Consider the following 22,854-nt stretch of genomic DNA (forward strand, 5'->3'; position numbering starts at 1 on the left):
AAAAACAACCCACCCACAACCCCCCATCCCCCCAAAAAAACAACAACAACACACAAAAAACACACAAAAAAAACAAAAAACAACAACTAAAAAACAAACAAACAAAAAACAAAAACCAGAATTGAAACAACATAAACTAATAAGAGATTTGCGACACTTTGGCACATTGTCATTAGGTTAAAAGTAAATGTGACAGGGGGTAATTTGCCTTTTTTTTTCAGTCGTTCGTCTCCAAGGTTTGGACAGTACACATAAAACAAAGTAGAGATAAATCATATAAAAAAATATTTACGCATGTAACATCGATACACATCATATCAATACGAATACATCAAATAATTACAATGTCGACATTGACCATCCAAATGTAGCCCCTCCTTTTTTGTCTATGCTTTTTTTCTCATAGAACCCATACTAATTTTTAATTGACTGAATATTTGGACCGATGATGGACGTATTCCGTATATTTATTGCCTCAGATACATATTTTGCATGTGAAAGTATCATATCTTCATTTTCTGTCATCAGTATGCCGAATAAATCTTTTCTCTGCGCTGGAGCTTTATTGAAAATGGTACAGTTTTTTTCGTAATTCATCGTACAGTCTTTTGCAGTTAAGTATGAAATGATTTTCATCTTCTGGGCTTTCGCCACACATTGGGGAAGGAGATGTTGCTACGTCTGAATCGAACCATCTTCTGTTGGCATTCAGTCCAAGTGTTTTCAATCTGAGCTTCGCAAAGCAGATTTAGTGCCATTTATTTGTCATAATCTTAATATACTTCTCTGCTTGAAATATTGATTTAAATGAATAAAACCATTTATACCTATCATTGCTCTCTACTTCTCCTTGCCAATTTTGTTTGTAACAAGCAATAAGTCTATCTTTAAATTCCGATACAAAGCCGCTCTCGTGCCTTACTCCTTGGCTCATCCAAACAAGACCGAATCCATGTTCCGTTAGTGTTTTATTGATATGGAATGCAGTTCTGTTTGCCCTTCCTTTTTTCCATTAGTAGGATCTCGTATGCTTGTCTACACAATCGTGATGTTGGCAATCTTGTTATTTTGGGCCAATATTTTATGCATTTTACAATTGATCTAATATGCAATGGGTACCTGCCGGTTTCGCCATACGTTATAGTGTTTGATGAGTGTAATGGGACACCAAAAAAGCGCTTCGTTGCAAATGTATGTACCTTTTCTATTTGGTTATTTGGCACGAGTCCCCATATTTCCGCTCCATGGTTCAAGGCTGGTTCAATTTGTGTGTCGAAAAGTTTCCAAAAAAAAAAAAAAAAAAAGCTGTGCGTCAGTCGAAGGCAGTCTCTTGAGTGATTTTATAATTTGGATTACGCCTTTTTTCCCTTTTCTATTTGCTTCATCCCACGCGGACGTCAAACTCAATTTTGTTGTTAATAACATTCCTAAATATTTATATGTATTGGTTACTTTTATTTCCCTATCACCATAGCAACATTTTTCACGAGTCGAAAGATGACCTCCATTGCGGAAAACTATAACTTGATATTGGTCTTATCGAGATTTACTGTTAGTTGTAGTCTGTCTGTTTTTTGCTGAAGAGCATTTAATTGATTCTGTAACCCTATGGGTGTGTCAGACAAGGGAACAACATCATCAGCAAATAGCATTAAGAACAATTTTGTTGCGCCAGGTATCGTTTGTATTCCACTGATGTCTACCCTTCTTTGCCGGATAACTCCACTGCCAATTCATTGGTGAAAAAGGAAAACAGCTGTGGTCTTAACCCCTCTTGGACACTGAATAAATACCTTTGTCACGAACACATACAAGTACATAATCAAAGATGCTTTTCACAGCCATGAAAAACTTCCCACGTACCCCGCTCGCTCTTAGAGTACTCCACAGGATGTTTCTGTTCAGAGAGAGAGAGAGAGAGAGAGAGAGAGCGTTCCCCCGTATATGCACTGAGTCATGATGAGGGAGAGCGTCTAAGTCCGTGTAATACGGCCCGTGTAACTACAACTGCAATACAAGGCAGTAGCCAGCCCACACAATAGCGGGTACCAACACACGTCGCGCACTGCTGCTCAACTCTGAAGGCGGACGGTTGTAAGAAGAGAACACGTAACACATTGTTTATTCCACAACACATCTTTGACTGATCAAGCAGAAAACATATTATCAGTCACAACTGTATAATTACATGTGTATTTGCTTGATTTTGGATCTTTTTGAGAGGGATTAACGAGCCGGGGGAGAATCGACACGGGGGAGTATCAACTTGGGGGAGTATCGACACGGGGGAGTATCGACTTGGGGGAGTATCGACACGGGGGAGTATCGGGCTGACCCCCACACTACTGTGTGTACGTGTACGCGCACACGGCGGTCTGTGTACCCGTGTGTGTAGTTTTGTCTGTTCATCAGTATACTGTTCTTTTTTCGCCGACCAAAGCTTATCGACGTGTCTGTCCAGTCCGCCAGGGCTACCAATCTGTCCAGCTGTCTGTCAATATGTCTGTCCTCTCAGAACACGTAGCCTGTGTAGGGGGTCAGCCCTCCCCCGAGTCGAATCGACACGGCGCTCTCAGGACCCCAGTATCGACACAGGGGATTATTGACACGCTCCCCATGTGTAGATGATGATTGATTAACATTTTTATACTGCCAGAGCCTAAAATTAAAGCTGTTTATAGGCAGTAACTGACCTGCACGCCATTTAAAAAAAGGATAATTATATGCATGAATTAAATATAAGATTGTCTGGCAATGAAAATAAAGAACAAGAAAAATACAAAAGATCCGATACTGAAACATACATGTTCCTAAGTACACTGCATAAAAAAGTCACAATAAGATGCAACATCACATACACTAGATTTGCCACAAATAATCCAAACGGGGGCACTGCATAAAAACCTGTACCCAAGACTAAAGTTGGCAGGGATAAGCTTAAACCAAAAATATGATTATTAAAAACAGTTACAGTGAGATCACGATTTTAATTACAGGAGCAAAAATATCTGTATGTGCACAGCCCAATGCAGTAAATAAAATGCGTAGTACTGCTTATGACATCTAAAAGGTGTTGTAATCTTTGTCGGTTATTGGGAAATAGTTATTTTGCAACGAAGGATTCTTCCCGCCTGAACAAAACGGGTCAGTTCCGGTATCCAGACGAAACTGCGAGGCATCAAAATATCCAAGATGGCGAATCAAAGCTGGCACCCTCCTCTGCCTCCTGGTTGGGAAGCACGTTGGGATCCAAACCAAAGAGCTTTGTGAGTAAATGCATTTTGTTTACTGTTTATTCGCATTCCCGCCCCGCATATTTCACAAGTTAATTTGCACGCGTGATTGTGATCATTCCCTATCAGTCAGAATGTTGCAGTGTTTGGGAGCAGACGATTCATCTGGACAACAACAAAACATTGCGACACCACAGTCTGAACAGTGAATCAAAATGTTCATACCGTGTTATGGCTTTCAGCTTCCATTTTACACTGAGCCTAAAAAGAAAGCGACTGGTATATGCTATAATTTTTTTGTTGTGTGCAAAAAGTTATTTTGGTTTTGTCGTAACTAAAAGTGCATGATGTTAAATGTTGGACACAACCGATAATAATGATATGTCTTATTTCTCACCTATACTTAATATATCTATCACATTAACCTGCTATGCCAGTTAAGTGCAATGAATTAATTAGCTTACTTAGTTTTTTTCGTTGTCCGTCAGGCCTCCCTGTGCCCGTTGTATACATTATTTTTTTACATTATTGTATTAGTAGTAGAAGTAGTAGGATGGGGGCAAGGCAAGCGTTGGGTTTGAAACTTTTAGTTAACCCTGTCTTTGTTTCATAACATATTTAGGTAGAAATTTTGGCCAAGATTTGATGCTTCATTTTCCAGTTTATTTATTCATCAAACTTTTGAAAAAATAGTTGAGAATTTTATACCATTGTCCTGTTGATTCTTTAATGAATTAGAAGATGGTGCTTGTTTTTGATGTAGTGGCAGTGTCATGTTTGGCAGTTCATTCAATACATTAGGAACTCTATTACTGAAGCAAAGCAAAGTGTTTGAACTTCATACCAGAAAATTTCCACATCAGTACTTCTTGTGGAACTGTACTCGGGTTCAGAGAAGATCTGATCCAAAAACACATCAACAGGACTGTTGAACTTGAAAAGTTTATATGTTTTCATGAGATCATCACTTATCTTTCTCCCCTTAAGGGAAAATAATTTTAGATAAGTTAATTGATCAATATAAGTTGTGCGTTGGCTTCGTGTACAAGCTTTATGGCTCTTCTTTGTACCCTCTCAATTGCAGTAGGTTATTGCTTCAGTTAAGGACATCACAGTCTTTCCACTCTCCAAATGAGGTCACCCTAGAGCTTTTTATAGTTTTACAAAAATATCACAGTCAAATTACTAAAAATAAGTAAAAAATCTTTTTATTATTCCAATTATTTGGTTTGTTTTATTTATGCTGTTCTGAATATGCGGGTCAAATAAAAGATTTCTATCAAAGGCGACTCCAAAGTCGTTTTTATTTTCATATGATTTTTTGTTTGGATTTTTTTCTGCCAGCATATATATATTACATCACTTTACATGTGTCAGCATTAAAATACAGATTCCATTTATCTGTCCAGGCCTGGAGTTTATCTGGATCTTGTTGCAAGATGTTACTGTTGCATGTCTTATTATATATTTGGTATTTACAACATGATTCTACACAATCTGGAAGATCCTTTATCAATATACTTTATAGTAAAAAGTATTGGTCTTAGAAGATAGAATAATTCCCTGTAGATCTCCACTATGAATATCAACTTCCCAGTCTGGATCTGAGGAGTAATCATCACTACCTTAGTACCTCTGACTTTTTTTGTTCTTTCTCAGTTTCTGTCAAAAACCTCTCATCCATATATGTAAGTTACTGACTATGCCATTAGCTTCTAGTTTCCTTAACAGTCTCTTGTGTCATACACTGTCGAAAGCTTTATTAAAATCTAAATATTGGGTTTAGTCATATCTGCTGGTTGACCATCATCAACTATCAAGTAACTGAGTAATTTCCTCCATCACCTCCAAAAGTTGTGTGACACAAAACTTTTTGCTTGTGAAACCATGTTGACACTTAGCATATGTTTAGATTGTTTCTATGAATCGGACTTTATCTGTTCAGATTGAATAATTATGTAGTGTCAGTGGACATTAGATGAGATGTGTTTTTTTTTTTTAATGTAGTAATCCTGTTGCATAACTTTACTGTTGAGTTGAGCTGAGTGTGTTTCTTTCTTTCTTTTTCTATGGGATCATAATTTTAATAACATGAGATTGTGTGTGAGTGTGAGTGTGAGTATACTTGTATGTGTGTGTATTTTCGTGTATGTTAATACTAGACAGCTGAACTTTCGGAGAGATGATGTCATAGTCACAACAGTTGCTTTTTTTCTTCCTTCAGCTTTTACATTGACCACTCCACGAAGACAACATCATGGGAGGACCCTCGCTGGTCCAAGAAACAAATGGTAGGTGGTGGTGGTGGTGTGTTGGTACTTACTGCTCATCGGTCCGGGTTTCTCCTCTTCTCATGATACTGTCACTTTCTCTTAGTCACAATTTCCATCAGACATGACCTAACCTCTCTTGTGTAGCTTTTTGTACACAGTCTTATAACATTGGTACATATTATATATACATATATACACATTATACATATTGCTTGCTTTTCTAAAAGACTGCAGTGTAATGCTGAGATTGGTTAGAACTGATTCACCAAATCTGCTGCAACAGATTGAATTTGCTTTGCTGTAGAGGAGCTTAAGTTTCAGGTGTGTTTGCTTTTTGTTTTTTGTGAGTGGGATGTTCAGCTGAGTGGAGAGAACAGAACATGAAATCTCAGAAATGTCCCAGCGCGTTCAGTTGAGTGCTTGTCAAATGTGTAAGAAAAGAAAGTGAAAATAAAAAGTTATAATATTTGCTTGTTGTTGAGCAAAGAACAAAATTTTGTGATGTTGACAGCTGTCAATTTAATTTTAGTAAAAAGATTGAAACAATTTTATGGAGAGAAATGTTTAAATGATGTAATTCAGGCAATCTCTATTGATTATGCCTGCCTTCCTTTATGTCATCCCCCTTCCTCTAGGCATTTTCTTTTTTCCTTTGTTCAGCAGAATCAAGTAACACTGTTGACGGATACTCAAGAAAATAACACTGCACTTCTAACTTGTGTCACAACTGACCTTTTGTATTTGTAATGATATATGTGCGTGGTTGAACTATTAAAGATTGTTTAAACCAACTGATTTTTTTTTTTTTTTTTTTTCCCCTAACCGAGGTTCAGCAGTCAAGGGATTAAAAAAAAATCTTATTCAGGTATTTCTTCAGATTCTTGTGCTGTTTTTATTTGGTCCTTATAAGTTATATTGTATTCTCAGTGTGAAATTCAGTCTGCTGTCCCTGGGGACAGCACATTACCACAGTGTAGTACTGTCTCTATTTTTCTTCTTCTTTTTCTGCCTGCAAATATGTTTTATTACTATAAAAGTAGATTTTTTGCCCCATAATTTTGCCAGGGACAACCCTTTTTGTTGCCATGGGTTCTTTTACGTGCATAAAGTGCATGCTGCACACAGGACCAGGATTTATCATCTCATTCAGATGACTAGCACCTTTTCTGTCACTCAGGGTCTAGTGGAGAGGGAGGAGCAGGAGTAGAAATCCTGGTCCATATATAGGGGATTTGAACCGATGCACACTCACTTCCTAGTCAGGTGCATAACCACTAGGCCACAACTCGGCTTTTGGTTGTTATCTCTTGAGTCATGTGCCACGTTGTTTGGTGCGCTGTTTCTGTTCTTCTGTCATCATCGCTCTCCACCTTACCATCGCCTTTTGGCATGGATGGCCTCTTTGCTGCAGCTTGCCACGCCGGCTGCCGCAGCCGGCCAAAACTCTGGCCATCAGGAGACCATCCCGATGCGCGACATGTCCCATGCTTCCCCCCAGCGCTCGCCTCGCCACTCGCCTCGCCACTCGCCTCGCCACTCACCATCTCCCTATGTGAGGTTTTAGGGCAGGGTGGCGGTGGTGCGAGATGTTTGTGGTGTGTGTATGTGTGAGGAAGGGGTTGGGGTGGAATGTGTGTGTGTGTGTGTGTGTGTGTGTGCTTGTGTGCTTGTGTGCTTGTTTCTTCAAGAAGAATAACAGATCTCATCTTTGGTGCCTATGTTGTAGTGTGCATAGCAGTAGTTGTCAAGGAATTGAAAATTGTTTTATTCATAAAGGTCTGCATTCATAGATCTGCACTGTACACGCTGAAAGACAAAAACTGGGGACTGGTGCAGGAATAGATTTTTTTCTAGGTTTGTCTTTGTCTGCCTATCTGTCTGTCTGTCTGTGCCTCGCTCTGTCTGTCTGTCTCTGTGTCTGTCTCTTATTGCTGTTCTTTTGCTTGTGCTGTTCTAATAATCAAGTTTAATTACACATACTTAACCGTGACCCACTAGTGCAGACTCCGGCAGGGGTCTGACATTACTAATATTGTGTAATAATCAAGTTTCTAACAACTGATCTAAGAAAAAAAAGGTTGGTAAAAATTCTGCTTGGTCATTAAATGATTTCTCTCTAATTCCTTTGTGGGGCTATTTTTTTTCATTGTTTTTTTTTTCTTGTTTACTTTGCCCCTCTGTTACGCTCGAAATTACATGATTAAAAAAAATTCCTTTTCTGAAATAATCTGGAAATTTTCTTTGCTTACATTGATTAATACATTTTTTTTTTTTTCTTATCAGAATTATCAGTATGATTGACAGAATTTCTAAAGACTGTATAAATAAAGTAACCAAACAAGTGAAAAAGCTTCTTGTAACTCTTGAGTGGTGTGTGTGTGTGTGTTTGTGCGCGCACATTTAATACATAGCTTTGATTTTGATGATTTATGTATGTTTGTCATAGCTGAGAATTTGAGTGGTGTGTGTGTGTGTGTGTGTGTGTGTGTGTGTGTGTGTGTGTGTGAATATCTTTTATATTGATGAATTGTGTATGATTGTTATTGCTGAGTAAGTAATTTTGCCTCAGTTTCTTTTGTTTTTTTTTTTTTGTTCTTTTAATTATTTACCAACTTAGTAGAGAGTTTAGGTTTGGTTCAGCACACAATGGGTCATTTCATCTGTTCACCACAAAGTCACTGGGTCGTTTTCAAAACTAATGTGTCTGGAAAAACAGCCCCTTTTTCCTCTTCCACACCACCTCACCCCCCACACATTGAGCATTTTGATTTGTACAATGTGTATCATGCTCTTTTGTATACACACAAACGCAGGTGAAACAGTTGGAGTCTTTAATGTTTGTGCGTTCATTTGTTATTCTTGCTGCTGTGCTTGTTGTTATTGTGTTGTTGAAAGGAAATGTTTACTGTTCAAGTTTTTCAGTGCACATGCATGTCTTTGGACACTCGCACTCTATTCTGGACCAGTGAAAAATGCCCTGAAACAGTCAACAATCGCACATGTACACTCGCACACACGAAAATGTGAACATGCTGAAGGGGGTCACTGGCTGCAGCTACTTTCCATTTCTTGTTTGAGTAGAGCAGTAGTTTGGCGTTTGCTCAGGACAGGTCCTGCCAGTCTGCACCAGTGAGCATAGCAAGTATGTTGGATTAAACATTTATTTTTTGGGGAAAAATTTCTTTTGTACTAGCATATCCTTGTCTGTTAGTTCCTAGTATTGATTTGAAAGTTCATCGCTCAGTTGTGTCTTCTGAGAAGGGTTGATGAATGGCTGGGCTTATTGCTGTATACCCATAGACAGGATACTTAAGTACATTGTAAGAACTGATTTGGTGCAGCTGTGTTCTTTCTGTGTGTGTGTGTGTGTGTGTACCGTAAAGTTCAGTCTATTGAGCGCACCAGTATATAAGCTGCACCCACTAAATTTTGGAAAAAATTGAACTTTATACATACATAATCCACACTGGCTTATAAGCCGCACATATTTCCGGTACCAGAACACATACTGATACTACAGAAAAGCTGTCAATACTGTATGTTATGAAATAAACACAAGCGGGAACAACAGAAAGAAAAGTAAGTGAAAATACTGCTAGTGCCACAAAAAAATAATAAATAAACACAACGAAAATAAGATCCATAATTTAGGGATAGTCACATTTATTCAACGTCATCCTGCTCCCTGAATCCACTGAAATCTTCGTCTTCAGTGTCCGAGTTGAAGAGAACCAGCACAGCTTCCTCCACCATCTTGTCACTGACTTCAGCCTCGCTTTCACTTCATAAACATGAAGGTGGAGATCACTGCTGGTTCGTCGCTTGCACTGTCGTCTGCTGGGTCGATCGCCTTCAATTTGAAGGCTGCATCATAGGCATAACATCGCGTTTTCGGCATGATCAGGGTGTATGCTTGAGCAGAGTAGAACTGAATGCTGATCTGAAGGCTTTAATGTGTGCGGATTTGATTAATAAAACGTGAACAGTTTGCACACTATCCTGAAGCTCATCCAAAACTTCATGGACAGAAATCATGATTTTGGTGAGTTGAAGGGCAGCTAAGAATAGACGAGAACGTGACACTCCCGGGATCGTTAAAATCCTCAAATAAGCTGCATCATTGTATAAGCCACAGAGGTTGAAGCTGGAGTAAAAAGTCGCGGCTTATAGACCGAACTTTACGGTATGTGTGTGTGTGTGTTGTCATTGGAATGTTTGGGATTTAGATATTTACAGTATCATTGTTTGCTGCAGTGAGAATGTGAGTAGTTTTATTATTTAAACTTGCAGCTTCACACATTTTGTATTTCATATTGTGTGTGTGTGTGTGTACATGTGTGTTTGTATACTTGTGTGTGTGATTGTGTAATTGCATGTGTGTGTTCACATGACTTTTCCCAGAGAGGGGAGACCACTTTCAGCAGGGACACGGAGGGAGAAGTCCTGGCGCGCTTGAACCAAAGATTTCCTGAAGCTCACCCCATCATCAAAGATATTCTGAGGGGGTAAGTAACTGGTTAGGTGGGACAAATGTGTACTGTTATATGTTGTTGTATGCCCATGTGTGATTGGACACGATTGAAATTGCATTTCAGGAGAACGTGCTCCTATTCAACAACAGTAACAAAAAAAGCTTTTATGTATTTTATACCACAGACATTTACACACACAGACACAAAATCAGCTGTTTGGGTGATGGAGATTGACTGCCATTATGGTGGGGATGAAAAAAACCCCATCATACCTGTCAGAAGTCCTGCTAGTACATACACGTGGACTTGGTAGTTGCCGCCCACAACATTGGAAGAAAGATAGGAAAGTTAACAGGGCTTTTGCTCACTGATCTTTCATGTGCATGCGTGCGCCCACACACATACGTGCACACACATGTGCACACACACACTCTCTCTCTCATACTCATTGGATCATAGAATTCACCCATCAGTTTATTCACAATACACACATACAGGGACAGACTGACAATAGAGAGAGAACAGGTCACCTCTTCCCTCCTGTCACTCACTGTCACACATGTTTCATCACCATCCCACATGCTGGAATATCAGTATCAAGGGAGATTAGTCTTCTTCAAGTGTTTTCCTGGCAGACGAACTTTTCTGCAATGCTGAGTGAAACAGAAAGAATATGGTATTTGGACTTTGATCGATGGGTTGATGTGGATACTTATATACCACTTATCTTCAGTCGGAGACCAAGCTCTAAGCGCTTTACAAACACGAGGTCATTTACACACCAGGCTGCCTACCTGGGTAGAGCCAACTGACGGCTGCTAGTGGGCGCTCATTTGTTTCCTGTGACATTCAATCAGATTTCAGGCATGCACACATACACACTCAGACATGTAACATTTTATGTGTATGACCGTTTTATTTATTTTCCCCGCCATGTTGGCAGCCATACTCTGTTTTCAGGGTTGTACATGCTGGGTATGTTCTTGTTTCCATAACCCACCGAATGCTGACATGGATTACAGGATATTTAACGTGTGTATTTTATCTTCTGCGTGAGTATAGGCACGAAGGGGGTTCAGGCACCATCAGGTCTGTGTATATGTTGACCTGGGAGAATGGATTGCAGTGTACATCAACACAGCATTAGCACCGTGTGTTTTATGATGTAGGCTGTATGTCAACAGCCCAGTCAAGGGGTTGTAAGATGTATGATGGTAAGTCATGTCTGGCTATAACCATCAGAACAGCAGAGGATGCAACTGCTGTGCCCAAATTGGTGTGGAGTGACGGCCTAGAGGTAACGTGTCCGCCTAGGAAGCGAGAGAATCTGAGCGCGCTGGTTCGAATCATGGCTCAGCCGCTGATATTTTCTCCCCCTCCACTAGACCTTCAGTGGTGGTCTGGATGGTAGTGATTCGGATGAGACGATAAACCGAGGTCCCGTGCGCAGCATGCACTTGGCGCACGTAAAAGAACCCATGGCAACAAAAGGGTTGTTCCTGGCAAAATTCTGTTGAAAAATCCACTTCAATAGGAAATACAAATAAAACTGCATGCAAAAAAAAAAAAAAAAGGGGGGGGGTGGCACTGTTGTGTAGCGACGCGCTGTCCCTGGGGAGAGCAGCCCGAATTTCACACAGAGAAATCTGTTGTGATAAAAAGATATACATATACAAATTTACAAGTTTGAGAGTCATAGCCCCATCACAGAAGTCTAAGCTATAAATGAATTCCCCAGCCAGTGCAATCTTTCCTCTAGGTTTGAGAGTCATAGTCCATCACAGAAGACTAAGCCATCAATGAATTCCCACTGCAGTGTTGAAACCATTGATCAAACAGCCCTTGCTTTGTTTTGGGGGCACCTGTAAGCTTATGTCAGCCTCTGATATAAGCAAGAGCTGCACCCAGACAAGGAGTTAAAGAGGGAAAACAAAGTTTCCTGTCTCTGATATAAGCCAAGCGTTGAGCCCAGACAAGGAGTTAAAGAGGGAAAACAAAGTTTCTTTAGTCTGATACAAGCCAAGCGTTGAGCCCAGACAAGGAGTTGACAAGTGAAAACAAAGTTTCTTTAGTCTGATACAAGCCAAGCGTTGAGCCCAGACAAGGAGTTGACAAGTGAAAACAAAGTTTCTTTAGTCTGATACAAGCCAAGCGTTGAGCCCAGACAAGGAGTTAAAGCGGGAATATAAAGTTTCCAGAACTGACAACCCCAACCCCCCCACCCACTACCCCCCAGGTGTGGACATGACGAAGACGAGGCGGCCCGACAGCTCATGGAGCTGGGCTTCACTTCCAAGGGCTCCGCCCCCACGCAGCGCCCCTCCAGCCATGCCTCCCCGGCCCACGGCAAGGGGAGGCCATCCAGCAGTGCCTCCCCCCACCGCTCCTCCTCCTCCACCACCCCCAAGAAGTCGGCGTCCCCAGCTCGCCAGCCGCAGCAGCCTGCGAAGCCGCAGCTCTCTGATGGGGAGAAGAGAAGACGTAGGTTCTGGTGTGGGAGTTGTGTTTGTGTGTGTGTATCTGTATGTCTGTGTGTATGTGTGCGTGTGTGTGTGCGCGTGTCTGTGTGTGAGTGTGTGTGTCTAGGGTGTCCTTCAGTCTTAATGGAGTCATAGGAACAGTCGTGTGTAAGGTAGGTCTGGTGTAAAGGGTTTTTTTTCTCTGTGATTTTTTTTGTATATTTCATTTTATTTACTTTTAGGTCTTGTGTAGAGGGCTTGTGTTTATCTTTCTGCGAGTGAAAATTATATCTATATATCTCTCTTTATATATAGAGATAGATATATATTTTTATAGGTAGTTCTTGTGTATAGGGTTTTTTCCCTGTGAGTTTTATTATGATTCTGTTTGATTTATAGATCTGTCTTGTATAGAGAGGCTTATTTTGTTTTCTCTGTGAGTTTTATTTTATATTTCATTTTTATTATTGGTAGATCTTTGTATAGAGTTTTTTTTTTCTCTGTGTCTATTCTTTAATTTAGAATTTTTTAATATATTTTTTATTAATGTCTTTCTTTGTTTTGACATCCAACTCCTGTGCTGTATAAAAGTTGTGTTTTATTAGTTTGCATCAGTTTGGCATGGTAAATATAATTATGTAACCTAACTGGCAGTATAATACAAGGTCCCCATTTCAGTCAGACAACTTCCATGATCCAGAATTTAATTTCCTCTTCTGATTTTCTCTTGTGCTTAACTTTTGCTGCTGCACCTCTGTGCTGCTGTTTCACTGACGTTCCTCTCAAGCTGCTTTTGGTGAATCTGATTCTTTAATTACACATACTTAACCGTGACCCAACTAGTGCAGGGGTCTGACATTCCTGCCTGTGCAAACTACTATCCGCCTATGCGGAGAAAATGAAACTACGGCTGCAACTCCATGTTCACTTGTATGTACACAAGTGGGCTTTTACATGTATGACCATTTTTACCCTGCCATGTAGACAGCCATACTCCATTTTCGAGGGTGTGCATGCTGGGTATGTTCTTGTTTCCATAACCCACCAAACGCTGACATAGATTACAGGATCTCTGTTGTGCGTATTTTGATCTTCTGCTTGCATATACACACGAAGAGGGTTCAGGCACAAGCAGGTCTGCTCATATGTTGACCTGGGAGATCGGAAAATTCTCCACCCTTTACCCACTAGGTGCAGTTACTGAGATTCGAACCTGGGACCCTGAGATTGAAAGTCCAATGCTTTAACCACTCGGCTATTGCGCCTGTCAGATGTTCCTCTCAAGCTGCTTTTGCTGAATCTGATAAAAACCTGTCATTTGCTGTCCCTGTTGACATTGATGCTGAACTTTTGCTGTCATCTGGTTATGAGGTGTGAACAAACTGCATGAGGAGTTCAAGGTCCTGGAACTGGAGGTGATCAAGATGGCGCTGGAGTCGTGCCAGTACGACGAGGGCAGGGCACGCACCACACTCAGTCATGTGGCCAGTCAGTGGCAGTCAAAAAGCAGGTGGGTATACAGGCTTCATTAATTGATCAGTGTCACGAACCCCCTTGGGAAGAGGTCGAGAGCTGTTTTTAAAGCCTAACACTCATCTCTATTCACCAGACAGCACAAACACAGAATACAGATGTTTCTCTTCCACACAAAATTTATTCTCTTCCGCTCTCTCTATCCCAGGCACTCGGGCGAACATTTTATGTATTAGATAATAGTTTTTTGTTTCCGATTTACTCTTGCAAGCATACACACACAGCATATACTTGCAAAAAAACAACGAAAAAACCAGAAGCAGTCGTTCACAAAACCACCGTGCTTCTCTCAAATGTTCTAAAGAGAGTTTACACACATAACACACACACGCACACACAAGCACGGGCGCGTGCACACACACAGACACACACACACACACATGAAAAAACAACAACAAAAAAACAACCTAAAACCCAAACCGGCACACAGATATTCATGCTTATAGTGTAGCGTCTTCACTGGCTTCAGGAAGCTTTCCTCTTAAAAGAAAATGAAACATAAACACACAGCTCCAGACGAACATCAGCAGACACGTGGCGCAAAAATCTGACCAAAGCCACAAGCCCTCAATCGAAAGGCCCAGGTGCCAGGATTCGATACAGCGCCAAGCAAAACAAAGACCCAGGCCACAAGTCAGAAGGCTCGGAACGAAGGAGGGATCGAAGACCCAGGTCGCCAGTTGAAAGCCTGAGACCCAGGATACAGGTTATGGGGCAGGAGGGAACGAAGATCAGGGTCACCAGACTAAAGGCCTGAGACCCAGGACACAGTGAGAGCTGGAACATTATGGAATGTTCACCCCATGCTGAGTAATACTATTTTTTTTAATGTTGACAGAAAATGTACAGTACATTCAAAATGCAAAGCTGGAATATAATTCCATTGACAAGATAAAAATACAGCACTCATATACGGCACTCACACTCTCTACACCTAACATGCAGAGCCAACGCCCAGTTTTACACAACCGTGAACTAAGGAAAAATTATATCATGATTTTAAAACTCAATAATAATAATAGAATTGGCAAAATTATTAATAACCGCCACAAGAAATGGAACTTATTCACGTAGTGGTCGCACAAGTAATTTACCAAATAAATTCTTGTGTCAAAACCTAACATTCACCTTCCTTTCTTGTCAGATCTCTACCTCTTTACACACCCACACCCCTGACAGAAATGCAAACAAGCAAAGTTGACAAGTGGCTTCTTACCTGCCACGGGCAGCGTACACCTACGACCACCACAAAGACACGATGACGAAGACACACAGAGAAACACAGAAGTGGCTCCAATGGAGGACAGACGGCCCACACATCAAAAGGTGCCAAGACGTTGGGGTAGCTACCCCACCAATACCAGAGGCGACCCGTAAACTTCAGCAGTCGCAAAAGCCTTGAACATTGTTGCTGCCCAACAATATTTCACACACGCTCAGGTGAACTGAGTAACATGCACGTGGTTGGTGCACAGTCCGAGAATTCTACCTGAACTGAAGGATGGGAGGAGGAGGAAAAGTGAAAGGAGAGGGTGGAGAAAAACGAAGATGGGCCACGCGCCCTGTCTGTCTTCACAAGTTGTGACAATTGATGTGGATACTTACACAGCGCCTATCCTCGGTCAGAGACCAAGTTAACAGGCGCTTTACAAACATGAGTCATTTGTACAGCAGGCTGCCTTCCTGGGTGGAGCTGACTAAGAGTTGCCTTTAGGAACACATGTTTTACTGTGTCAGTCATTCAGGCTTTAATCACATACACATGCATGCACACATGTGTATGGGTATCAGGTTCCTGACAAGGATGGTGATGGTTTTGGTCTGGGTATCACTGGATGCAGTGATGTCGCTTTTAACACTTTGTACCCCAAGTACTGATTTATCTGTATCTGGTTGCTTACTTGGATCAAGTACAGTGGTTATATCTAGCTTCGCTTTGTCAGTTATTGTATTCTCAGTCAGTGCTTTTAGCTTGGGCTTCTATGTTGTTTGCCGCGTTTTCAAGGGAATTTTTTGTTGTTGATGATGTTATGTGAGTTTTTTGTATGAGGTTTGACTTTAACAGTGCACTCAGCTGTTGTAGGGCTGGTCCACAAACTGCAGTGCAGCTGCACTGATAGGGTACAGAGTGATAGGTCTGGTGAGTGTTGACACAGTGGGGTTTGCAGTGCAGCTGCACTGATAGGGTACAGAGTGATAGGTCTGGTGAGTGTTGACACAGTGGGGTTTGCAGTGCAGCTGCACTGATAGGGTACAGAGTGATAGGTCTGGTGAGTGTCGACACAGTGGGGTTTGCAGTGCAGCTGCACTGATAGGGTACAAAGTGATAGGTCTGGTGAGTGTTGACACAGTGGGGTTCACTGTATCAGCAGCATATTTATGATTGTTTGACATCAGTAGCCTGATAATGAAAGCATATCAGAGTAACCTTTTTCTTAACCCTTTGATTCCTGGAACTGCTTGCAATTTTTGCCCTAAATTCACCAGCCTCCATTCCATTCCATTCATTCTCCTGCCCGGGATGGGCGTAGAGGAGACATGAGGGACGATTCCGTAGTCAGACGACGCCATCCGGTTCTATCTTCTGCCTGTCGTATCAGCGTAGCGCTATCCATATTGGTCCATTCCTTGATGTTGTCCATCCAGCATTTGGCTTGCCTCCCTCTTCGCCTACCACCCTCTAGTGTTCCCTGTAGAACTGTCTTTTGCAGTGAATTGTGGCGTGTCACATGCCCGAACCATGACAGCTTCCTCCTTTTGACCACTGCTAAGAGTGGTTCCAGTGGACCCGCTAGCATGGTTATTTGGCTCTTGACGAAGTCATTGGTCTTTCTGTCCTTCCATGAGATTCCAAGCAATCGTCTGAAGCATTTTGTCTCAAACGTCTGGACTTTCCTAGTAGTCTCTGCTGTTAAAGTCCAACTTTCACATCCATACAGCAGTATGGATAGCACCAGGGATCGGTACAGTTTGATCTTTGTTGGAAAGCTGATCTCTCTGCTCTTCCAAATCTTGCTGAGCTTAGCCATTGCTGATGTTGCGATCGCTATCCTAATCTTTATTTCAGTTGTTGAGCCTCATAAAAAGAAAATATGAATTAAAACAAAAACAAAAAAATCACCAAAATCTCAAATAATGCTCAAAAGTGTATCAAAGGAAAATGATTTGAAAATGTAATTATCATGTGCCCAATATTGATGGAAAGAGACAACCCACAATCAAGGAAAGATAACCAAGATTTTTATCGAAAATAAACAAGATATTTAACTCTTTCACTGCCAAAGGCGACTTGTTGACTAGACAGTGCGTCGCCACAGGCGACTGTTGTCGACTTCGAGGGGTCATGTCGATGAGACCATTTTTGACTCACTTGTGTAAACAAAGTGAGTCTATGTTTTAACCCGGTGTTCGGTTGTCTGTGTGTGTGTGTGTGTGTGTGTGTGTGTGCGTCCGTGTGTCTGTGTGTCCGTGGTAAACTTTAACATTGACATTTTCTCTGCAAATACTTTGTCAGTTGACACCAAATTTGGCATAAAAATAGGAAAAATTCAGTTCTTTCCAGTCATCTTGTTTAAAACAATATTGCACCTCTGGGATGGGCACAAAAAAATTTTAAAAAAAAGAAGCCTAATTATATGCAAACTGCATTTACTGTTATATTTTTTGTATTCTCTAAACTTGGCACTTTGACCTCTTATTCTGACACAACAACAAGAGGAGTCATTATTATCATTTTTTGTTCAAACAGGAACTTCTTTTGCTGAGCATGGAATTTTTATTTATTTTGCAAACGTTTTGGTGCAGATAGTAAAAAAGGGAAATTACTCTGTAATTAATGCTAGGGGACTTAATTTATCACAAGTGAGTCTTGAAGGCCTTGCCTCTCTTGTTCACTTTGTAACAAAGCTCGACAGCTGCAGCCAGTTTCCAACCAGTAGAACAATGACTAACCTTTGCCCCCTGACCATGTTTGAAGTGAACAAGTCATTGTGTTGTTTTGACATGAACCGAAGCCTGTGATAGAGAGCATCGTTTCTGAAATACTTGATGCTTGGGAGTGTTTTTCACACGGAAACTTGGCAGTGAAAGAGTTAAAGAGAAAAGAGGAAAAATGATCCAGCCACATCTCCATGATGTGAGCAATAACGCTATGCAATTTGACGTGACTGTTCCAGCCAGGAGAGAAGTGGTGCTGGCTCTTCAGCCTCGTCCTCTGGTGTTGAGAGGCGACCATCACCGCGACCTACCTCCCCTGTTGCCATGGGAGCGCCGGCGTCCTTGGAGCCTGTGGCCCTTTCTCAGGACAGGTGGGTGGGGGTGTGGGGTGCAGGGGAGGATGGGTTACCTTCCTGGTGGCGTCAGGGGCGTCAGCCTGTGGCCCTTTCTCAGGACAGGTGGGTGGGGGTGTGGGGTGCAGGGGAGGATGGGTTACCTTCCTGATGGCGTCAGGGGCGTCAGCCTGTGGCCCTTTCTCAGGACAGGTGGGTGGGGGATGTGGGGTGCAGGGGAGGATGGGTTACCTTCCTGGTGGCGTCAGGGGCGTCAGCCTGTGGCCCTTTCTCAGGACAGGTGGGTGGGGATGTGGGGTGCAGGGGAGGATGGGTTACCTTCCTGGTGGCGTCAGGGGCATCAGCCTGTGGCCCTTTCTCAGGACAGGTGGGTGGGGGTGTGGGGTGCAGGGGAGGATGGGTTACCTTCCTGGTGGCGTCAGGGGCGTCAGCCTGTGGCCCTTTCTCAGGACAGGTGGGTGGGGATGTGGGGTGCAGGGGAGGATGGGTTACCTTCCTGGTGGCGTCAGGGGCGTCAGCCTGTGGCCCTTTCTCAGGACAGGTGGGTGGGGGTGTGGGGTGCAGGGGAGGATGGGTTACCTTCCTGGTGGCGTCAGGGGCGTCAGCCTGTGGCCCTTTCTCAGGACAGGTGGGTGGGGGTGTGGGGTGCAGGGGAGGATGGGTTACCTTCCTGATGGCGTCAGGGGCGTCAGCCTGTGGCCCTTTCTCAGGACAGGTGGGTGGGGGTGTGGGGTGCAGGGGAGGATGGATTACCTTCCTGGTGGCGTCAGGGGCGTCAGCCTGTGGCCCTTTCTCAGGACAGGTGGGTGGGGGTGTGGGGTGCAGGGGAGGATGGGTTACCTTCCTGGTGGCGTCAGGGGCGTCAGCCTGTGGCCCTTTCTCAGGACAGGTGGGTGGGGGTGTGGGGTGCAGGGGAGGATGGGTTACCTTCCTGATGGCGTCAGGGGCGTCAGCCTGTGGCCCTTTCTCAGGACAGGTGGGTGGGGGTGTGGGGTGCAGGGGAGGATGGGTTACCTTCCTGGTGGCATCAGGGGCGTCAGCCTGTGGCCCTTTCTCAGGACAGGTGGGTGTGGTGAGGATGTAGGGGAGGATGGATTACCTTCCTGATGGCGTCAGGGGCGTCAGCCTGTGGCCCTTTCTCAGGACAGGTGGGTGGGGGTGTGGGGTGCAGGGGAGGATGGATTACCTTCCTGATGGCGTCAGGGGCGTCAGCCTGTGGCCCTTTCTCAGGACAGGTGGGTGGGGGTGTGGGGTGCAGGGGAGGATGGGTTACCTTCCTGATGGCGTCAGGGGCGTCAGCCTGTGGCCCTTTCTCAGGACAGGTGGGGGGGGGTGTGGGGTGCAGGGGAGGATGGGTTACCTTCCTGATGGCGTCAGGGGCGTCAGCCTGTGGCCCTTTCTCAGGACAGGTGGGGGGGGGTGTGGGGTGCAGGGGAGGATGGGTTACCTTCCTGATGGCGTCAGGGGCGTCAGCCTGTGGCCCTTTCTCAGGACAGGTGGGTGGGGGTGTGGGGTGCAGGGGAGGATGGGTTACCTTCCTGATGGCGTCAGGGGCGTCAGCCTGTGGCCCTTTCTCAGGACAGGTGGGTGGGGGTGTGGGGTGCAGGGGAGGATGGGTTACCTTCCTGGTGGCGTCAGGGGCGTCAGCCTGTGGCCCTTTCTCAGGACAGGTGGGTGGGGGTGTGGGGTGCAGGGGAGGATGGGTTACCTTCCTGGTGGCGTCAGGGGCGTCAGCCTGTGGCCCTTTCTCAGGACAGGTGGGTGGGGGTGTGGGGTGCAGGGGAGGATGGGTTACCTTCCTGGTGGCGTCAGGGGCGTCAGCCTGTGGCCCTTTCTCAGGACAGGTGGGGGTGTGGTGAGGATGTAGGGGAGGATGGGTTACCTTCCTGATGGCGTCAGGGGCGTCAGCCTGTGGCCCTTTCTCAGGACAGGTGGGGGTGTGGGGTGCAGGGGAGGATGGGTTACCTTCCTGGTGGCGTCAGGGGCGTCAGCCTGTGGCCCTTTCTCAGGACAGGTGGGTGGGGGTGTGGGGTGCAGGGGAGGATGGGTTACCTTCCTGGTGGCGTCAGGGGCGTCAGCCTGTGGCCCTTTCTCAGGACAGGTGGGGGTGTGGTGAGGATGTAGGGGAGCGGGGTTAGCATCCTTGTGGCCTCCTGTCCATCAGTCTGAGGTCCTTTCTCAGAACATGGGTGTGTGGGTGTGGTTGCAATGTGGGGCGTGTGTGAGGGCGAGCAGACATACCTGCCATCCCGATTTTTCCACAAATGCATGGCTGTTTTGGAAAAAATGATCGTGTGCAGTTGACCTCTTAAGATGATCACAATGGCAGCTTAGACGCACACACATCAGCGTTCTGTCGGAACCAGATATTTAGAAGGGCTTTGAAATGAATTGGCAAACCAACATGGCGACAAAGGAATGCATTTGAGAACTTCACTGAGCAGACTTTATACTGTGATGGAGAAGATGCGTGTGTAGAACACTGCCTAGGGCAAAATCATTGTGAGTGTCATCCACAACTGTGTGATGCGTGTGTAGAACACTGCCTAGGGCAAAATCATTGTGAGTGTCATCTACAACTGTGCGATGAGCTCAAGGCTACTGGAAAGAGTATTTCCAGATGTGGAATTTCCTGCAAATAGGTCAGAAAGGAGACAGCCTCTGTTTTTTTGTTGTTGTTTTTTTTGTTTTTTGTTTTTTGCACTCTGTGAATGCAATATTTTAGTGAGCCATGATGGTGTGTGATGATTTTCAACATGTTCAGTCAAAAAACCATTAAAGATAACAAGGCGAAGAAGAGTGAAGAAAGCTAAAGTCTGAAGATATCTGATTTTCTTTTTGTCTTTTCTTCAAAAACATCTCTTTTATATAGTACAAGTTACATTTTCAGTGGCTATTGGGTGTGTATGTGTGCCAGTGCTTTTCATTTGTTGGTTTGTTTTTTTGCTCTGAACATGTGCTGTTCTGTGACTGATACTGATCATGATTTTGGTTTGTTCCAGATGCATCTTTTCCAGTGCATGTTCTATGCTTCTAACAAAATCATGACTGTGAGTGAGTGCATGAGTGTGTGTGTGTGTGCGTGTGTGTGTGTGTGTGTGTGTGTAATTACACACATGTGTACATGTGCGCTCCCCCACCCCCAACACCCCCAGCATTCCCCCCCATCCCCAGCCACATACACATGCGCGCACACACGTGCATGTTTTATGCTTCCAACAAACTCATGAATGATTTCTCTTTTATTTTTCTGGCAGACCATCACCCACCAGGAAGACCACGGCGAGCTCAAGCACGGGCCGGACATCGGTCACTGGCAGGACGTCAGCCACTGGCAAAAAGACCACCACCACCGCGGCACCAAAGCCCAAACAACAACACCAGCAGCAGCAACGTGCCAAGCATGTCACCATGTGAGTTTTTTTGGCTGGTTTTGTGTGTCTGTGTGTGTGTCTGTGTGTGTGTTTTGGTGCCCCAGATTATGGGACATTTGATTTGCTATATTTTGATGATGACGATGATAGGGGGTGATGAAGATGTTCCTTTTAGGGTCTGTTTAGGTTTGGGACTCTCGACAATATATCATATATCCCAGTGTCAACCAAGGTGAGAGATACAACTTACAAACACCTGCAGTGTTTGGCAGTAAATTTAAGTGACTCCCCCAAAGACACATTCATGAAGTGGATGATCCTGGACTGTGTGATCCCAGTCTCCCCATCAGAGCCCATAGCACACTCAGGTTTTTGATAGGAGCCGAACTTACCACTGATGGGGTCAGTCCCATGTCCTCCCAGTCAGTAAATTGTGTTTATATCCACAGAACCGTTTGTGTGAAACCTTACACCTTGTGCACTGGGTTTCATACAGTGCTGTGTGTGTAAAAAGTGTACAATATATATCTATGTTTCTGCTTTTTGTTTTGTGTGAGACCTACCGCTTTGTGAGTAGTTTCAAGTTGCTCTGTGATGACAGATTGTAAGATTGTCTGTAAGATTATTTGGATACATCCGTACAATTTTCAGCCCTGATGAGTGATATTTCATTCGTTGGGATATGTATCCATGAATCCAGTAATTAGTCTGTCACTGTTGATTTCATGTGGTCTTAGTTTTATTTTAGAACACGTTTTGGTTCCTCTGTAAGCTATTACAGCTACTGAAGCAGTCTTGTGTCATCACAGACACCATTGAAGACAGTCTACAAACAAAAGTTTCTAAGGAGTGCTGGCCCAATAATGCATCACAGTTTATACAGGGGGGTGGGGGTAGGGTGTGTGTGTGTGTGGGTGAGGGGGCAATGGGGAGGACTGATTGAAATGGGATTCCTTTTTTTTTGTTGTTGTTTGAATGTAAACTACCTTGTAGTGATGCCCACTCACCCATTTTGGGTCAAAACTTTGCATAGGGTAAACTCTCAGGTAAACACCCACTCACCCCCACCTGGAAACAAAGTCATGGGATAATGATAATCCAGTTTGCTATTTTGCTATCTTGTTTTACAAAGCAGTATTGATCTTGAGTCAAAGAATAGAAGAATGTCTGCTTGACAAGTTGATGTATGATTGAAAAAAACCAAGTGCAGTCATGAAGTCA

At 43.6% G+C, this 22,854-nt stretch overlaps 1 protein-coding gene across 3 annotated transcripts in view; it reads left to right on the plus strand.

Annotated features, from left to right (window-relative positions):
* Nucleotides 1-3,140: 3,140 nt before the first annotated feature.
* Nucleotides 3,141-22,854, plus strand: part of LOC143289793 (uncharacterized) — a 36,338-nt gene continuing 16,624 nt past the window's right edge. For 2 of the 3 annotated variants that reach the window (XM_076598936.1, XM_076598938.1), the window contains exons 1-8: nt 3,141-3,266; nt 5,458-5,524; nt 6,918-7,058; nt 9,908-10,011; nt 12,215-12,459; nt 13,809-13,947; nt 18,146-18,277; nt 21,517-21,672. In XM_076598936.1, the coding sequence (XP_076455051.1) occupies nt 3,193-3,266; nt 5,458-5,524; nt 6,918-7,058; nt 9,908-10,011; nt 12,215-12,459; nt 13,809-13,947; nt 18,146-18,277; nt 21,517-21,672 (1,058 nt within the window). In that variant the 5' untranslated portion in view covers nt 3,141-3,192. The remainder of the gene's footprint in view (nt 3,267-5,457; nt 5,525-6,917; nt 7,059-9,907; nt 10,012-12,214; nt 12,460-13,808; nt 13,948-18,145; nt 18,278-21,516; nt 21,673-22,854) is intronic. The other variant, XM_076598937.1, reaches the window with a different exon arrangement.

Source organism: Babylonia areolata, chromosome 14 (genome assembly GCF_041734735.1).
Source record: "Babylonia areolata isolate BAREFJ2019XMU chromosome 14, ASM4173473v1, whole genome shotgun sequence".
NCBI classification, from domain to species: domain Eukaryota; kingdom Metazoa; phylum Mollusca; class Gastropoda; order Neogastropoda; family Buccinidae; genus Babylonia; species Babylonia areolata.